The sequence below is a fragment of the Aplysia californica genome, unplaced genomic scaffold (assembly GCF_000002075.1).
Source record: "Aplysia californica isolate F4 #8 unplaced genomic scaffold, AplCal3.0 scaffold01718, whole genome shotgun sequence".
In the NCBI taxonomy this organism is placed as follows: Eukaryota; Metazoa; Mollusca; class Gastropoda; order Aplysiida; family Aplysiidae; genus Aplysia; species Aplysia californica.
The window spans coordinates 6,401-11,944 of NW_004798988.1; the positions used below are offsets into that span (position 1 = coordinate 6,401).

General features: G+C 41.6%; 1 protein-coding gene across 1 annotated transcript in view; it reads left to right on the forward strand.

Annotated features, from left to right (window-relative positions):
- Nucleotides 1–993: 993 nt before the first annotated feature.
- Nucleotides 994–5,544, forward strand: part of LOC101856712 (branched-chain-amino-acid aminotransferase, cytosolic) — a gene marked incomplete at its 5' end in the record, with an annotated part of 19,263 nt that continues 14,712 nt past the window's right edge. The window contains 2 exon segments of the mRNA XM_013090952.1: nt 994–1,078; nt 5,262–5,462. Coding sequence (XP_012946406.1) covers nt 1,001–1,078; nt 5,262–5,462 — 279 coding nt within the window.

The window sequence follows — 5,544 nt, forward strand, 5'->3', positions numbered from 1 at the left end:
TCGATTGGGCAACACAATTCTTAAATCATTAAATCTTTGTTTTAGTAATTAAGTAAGAGTTTTACGACTGTCACAACTGCATAACATGGTCATATAAGCGCGCAGAACACTTTAAGTAAACATTTTCAGTTTGGTAGGAATTAATTTTGGGGTCACTCCGGGGAAAACAGTTTTTAATTATTTCTTTGAAACCGTAACGGTCACTTGTGCCCGATCAGCAGCAGGCCAAAAGCAATGTTTTGGCAAATTTCCCACCACCATATACCTGAATGAATGAAAAACACACATTTGCATATACATGTATGTCATTATTTTTGCCTGCCGTTTTAAAACAGAATTGAAAAATCCGTATGAGATTCCATATGCATCACCAAAGTTAAGGGCCGCTGCAATAATAATAATAATGATAATAATAATAATATAATAATAATAATAATAATGATAATAATAATGATAATAATAATAACAGTAGTAGTAGTAGTAGTAGTAATAATAATACTAATATAAAAATGATAATAATAGTAATGATAGTAATAATAAACAAAATAATAATAATAAGAAAATAATAACAATAAGAAAATAAAAATAATAATAACAATAATAAAATAATAGTAATAAAAATAATAACTGCATTAAATATAGCGCATATTCATGTTCTACTGTTTGCTCTAAGCGCTTTACAACTATCATTGCTCCCGTTGAACTCTTAGAAAACATCCTTGGCTTCCGGGAAGCATACGATGCAAGCTGTGGATTATACGCCCTCACGCACTTACAAACTGACAAGATCTTTCGCTGTCTATTACTGGGCACCCATTCCCACATGGGTGAAGGAAGCAACATTTATGTAAAGTGCCTCTTCCAAGGACACAACATCGGGCCCCTAACGGGATTCGAACCCACGACCTTACGGTTGCTAGTCCGAGAGCCTAACCACAAGGTCACCTACGCCATCTACATTAACACAGCTTTTCTCTGTGTTTCTGTCCCCAGGTACGAAATGGGTCTCCTCGTCCGTGTCGCTCAGAGCTCCCGCCACCTGACCTTCAGCTCTGTCAGGCTCATCTCTTCCTTCAAGGTAATGTCCACAACCAAATCGGCATGGTTCTTTCTTTGGAACTTGGCAATTTTATAATGATAGGAGTGTCTGTGTGGGTGGTCGGAGGGCATAACTGGCTGATCCTGGTTCTTTTCTTTTCTCTGTGTCTTTTCTGTTTGTTTGTCTTACTCTTTCATGGCACTGAACGACTGTTATTGCAGCACTGTGCTTCTCCTTACTCAAAACACCCGCCCCGGGGCGGTACGCTACTGACTGAAGTGTCATTAGGCCATTCCCAAAGGGGGGACATTTCTCGTCCTAATGCACAGTAGAATTGTAAATGGGCTGATCCAACACCGTCATGCTCATAACTGTGCCTGATCTACAACATGGAACTGCTGCTTTTTCTTTCCCAACCCTTACTAATTGTCATTTTCCTCTACTTCATTTATATGTATGTCACACTTGTGACCCGCTATTTCCGGGGTGCCTTGATAGTCGAAACAGACTTTGTGCTGTTGAAGCTAGAGAGGTGAGTAGAGTAAGTCTGATTCCGTGTTAGGACTTCTCTGTTGACATCCACCCCTTGGCGCTCATAATAATGACCTTATGCAGTTGCGAGCGCCGTAAAACATCTACTAAAATAAAAACTTACTCTAAACAAATTTTCGACTCATCACCATCAGCCTCCTTCACTCTGTACCGGAACAGATCTATTGGTCACCAAAAAGAGCTCTATTTGTCTTTATGTACTGGGCTATACTGCTGTAGGTTGACAAAACGCCTTTTAGAATTTTTTGCGCCATTTTATTTTTTAATTTGCTAAATATGATGTCTGATTAGTTGCCATACTTGTGTGAAAAAATCGAAGTAAGATTGTCACTAGTTTTTGAATAAATTAGAATTCAAATTTTGGAAGAATGCCTTAAAAAAACAAACAATCTTTGTTTCTTGAAAAACTGCTGTGAATTTCTTTCAAAAAGGGCTTTTTGTCAGCTTAGGGCAGTATAGTCTTCTCCTTCGTCCAACTGTATCTTATCTCCTTCAGGTCCAAATTGGAGTCCGCCGTCCAAGTACTTAAGGACACTTTAGGTCTTCCTTTCTTTCTCTTTTCTTGTGGATTCTTTAATATTGTTTCCTTGAGGACGTGCATTCTGTTCATTTGAAAAGGCATGAAGACGTACAGTGTTTGGGCACTTTGAAAAAAAAAAGCATAACTTCGTACATATTTTTCAGTTCTGTTTGCTTTCTAAAACTTTAAAAGACAGACAATGACATGCATACTGTGAATTATAGCATTTGTATAGCGCAAATCCCCGCTCAACTGCAAGCTCTATGCGTTTCACAAATCTATACTATTACCACAGCAGACCCGAGAGCATTCTGAAACAACCTCAACTTCATGGGAAGCATACAGTGTTAGCGACCTTTTATAGGCGCTAAAACACTAACATATTGACTAGTTCTTTCGCTGTCTCTGGCCAGGTACCCATTCCCACCTGGGTGAAGTGAGGGAAAATCGAGTAAAGTGCCTTTCCCAAGCACATAACGTCGGGCCCCCGAACCCCCGAACCCCCAACCTCACGATTACGAGTCCAGTAGCCTAACCAATAGGCCTCCGACGCCACGTGTGTAAATTTATTTGTAATGTCATGTAATTTCGTATATCTGATCTGTCGTCGCCAGAGGACTGTTTAATTTTGCCATTAGTGTACTTATGTAAAACATAGACTTTGAACGCAATGTAACAGTATTGTTGTTGTACTGGTTACACCACTCTGGCCTGTGATCGTACAGGCTGTGTCAAAGATGACAAGAAAACTTCACCTTGTAATATTTCAAAAATATTCAATCATCAATAACAATGAATAGTATGATGTTTGCAAAACAAGCTTCGAATTTTGAGGACCTATTATCTGCAGAAGGGTAACTACTATTTCCTGAAACACTGGCTATAATATTTGTCGAACTGACGACTATCTAGCTGTGTACAAGAATATCGTCACTACCCTTCGCCTAACCTGGTCTAGCTCCTACCTCTATGTACTTTCTCTACTCTCTAGTTTGGTCTCTACTCTAGTCTAGTCTATTCTCTATTCTAGTCATGTCTCTACTCTAGTCTTCTCTCTACTTTGGTCTAATCTAGTCTACGCTTCTACCATCGAACTGCAATAGGTACATTCTGAAAGGTTGTATCTTCTTTCCCAAGTTCCCAAGATCATATGGGCTTTGAACGCTCCAAATCTTCGTGCACTCTCACGCGTTTACAATTAACGTGCAACAGACGCTTCTCAGTGTGGTTCTCGGTTATCTTACAAATCACGTACGACTGATTTTGGGGCAGCAAGGTATTATAAATACGCCCCCACTCTAAGGTTCCCTGTCCAACAGAAAGTCGTTCTGGGGAGTGGCGTCAAGTTTGTAATTACGCTTCTTGCACCGGTAGCGGCGTGATGCTAACCTGGGCAATGGTGTGTCCAGCAATACGAGTTGTAATTACGCTTCTCGCGCCATTAGCAGCGTCCAGGGTACTAATGTCACCTGATATTTACGAGCCACAAGCCCCCTGGCTCCACTTTGTTACAACAATAGTTCTGAGGCAACGTTGTGTACGGTGGTCTGAAATGTGCCACAACATTGCCCTTTTGGACTGTTGCTCATCGATCCGACATATTAAGTCTTTTAGTTTTAGTTTTAGTAGAGATTTTACGGAGCTCACAACTGAATAAGGTCATATTAGCGCCAGAAGATTAGAGGTGTTACAAAAGAGTAACAAACATAAAAATGAAGAAGGGGAGATAAAGACGATAGATGTTTGATTGGAAAGAAGAAGCAAACCTCACCAGAGCACCCACCAACCACCCACTGACATACGTCTATGTCCTGTACCTCCTTAAAGAGTTATGTGTGGGTGGTTGGCGAGTGATTTGATGCAGTTTGCTCCTTCTTTTCCTATCAAACTTATATCGTCCTTATGGCCCCTTTTTTCTTAGTGTGCTATTACTCTCTGGTATCAACTCTAATCTTCGTCACTTATACGACCTATTTGTGTTACAAGTGCCTTATAACTCTTACAAAAACTACATGTAAAAGAGTTATGTCTTGGTGGGTATACGCCCCCCCCCTAGAATTACAAATTATATCTGCACAGTACCTAGTTTTGAGAGATTTAATGTAAAAAAATTGAGTTTCACCATATTACTCGTTTGTCAAGTTTTTTTTCGAATGCTATTCTTTGAATTTCTTGATAACGACTCCGAATATTCCCCCGATTTTGATAGAGCAGATAAAACATAATTTGGTTCATATGGTCTTAGTTACTCAAAACGGGCTAAACTGCCAGATAGCATTTTGTTGTGTTTCTAAGTTAGTGTTGGGGCTCTCGAGGCTAGAGGTGAAGGTGTTCGCCTTTCATTCAATAGGTCTCGGGTTCGAATCCGGATATAGCTTCGGGAAATGTTCTATTTTCACACCCTTTCCTGCTCTCTAACAATGTTCTGTCGTCTGCTTTCTGCCACCGCCCCCTCACCTCCTTTGCCTACTCTGGGCTCCGGACTCTTTCTGCAGCCTTTCTACTGCTACTCCTTGTGGTTCCTTCTTACTGTTTGTCTTTCAGCCACACTCCTGATCATATGGTAGGAAAGATCTACACCTAGCCTTCTTGGACTATAGCGAAAAATCTCCGAGGTCTCATGTGCAAGTTGCGTACGCTAAAGATCCCTTGGTGGTCCAAAATTGATAAGAGTAGGATTCAGCCGCCACCCGGGCAAAATTCAAAGTTTCCTACCAACTGTTAAATATGTCTCGAGCGCTCATATGACCTTAAGCAGTTGCGAGCGCTGTAAAACACTTACTAAAACAAAAACGAACCAAACAAAAGTGGGTGGTTGGCGGGTGCTCTGGTGTGGTTTGCTTCGTCTTTCCTATCAAACATCTATCGTCCTTATCTCCCCTTCTTCTCTTTTATGTTTTTTACACTCTTGAAAAGCCTCAAATATTCTGGCGCTCATATGACCTTCTGCAGTTGCGAGCGCCGAAAAACCTCTCATCATCATCATCATCATCATCATCCAGTGCCTTGCCGACTGGCGTGGGCGGTCATGGACCTCCACTTCACTCTGTCTTGCGTTGCAGCAATGGTGTCTGTTTTTCTTGTTGATCCTAGCCATGTAGAAACACCTCTACCAAAAAATAAAAAGAGTATCCCTTTATGAATCCCCAGGCAGAGGAACTGCAGGTCCGACTGACCAGCACCCCAGCGGCCAAGCCGGACAACGACAAGCTGACGTTTGGCCACCACTTCACTGACCACATGCTGGAGATTGATTGGTCGGAGAAGCACGGGTGGGCGCCGCCGGTCATCAAGCCTGTGACCACTCTCAACCTCCACCCGGCCGCCAAAGTCTTCCATTATGCCTGCGAGGTGGGTGGGTTTTTTTGTGTCCTAATGAGAGAATGTGGGTGGTTGGCGGGTGTCTTAATGAGAGAATGTGGGGGAGGGGGTG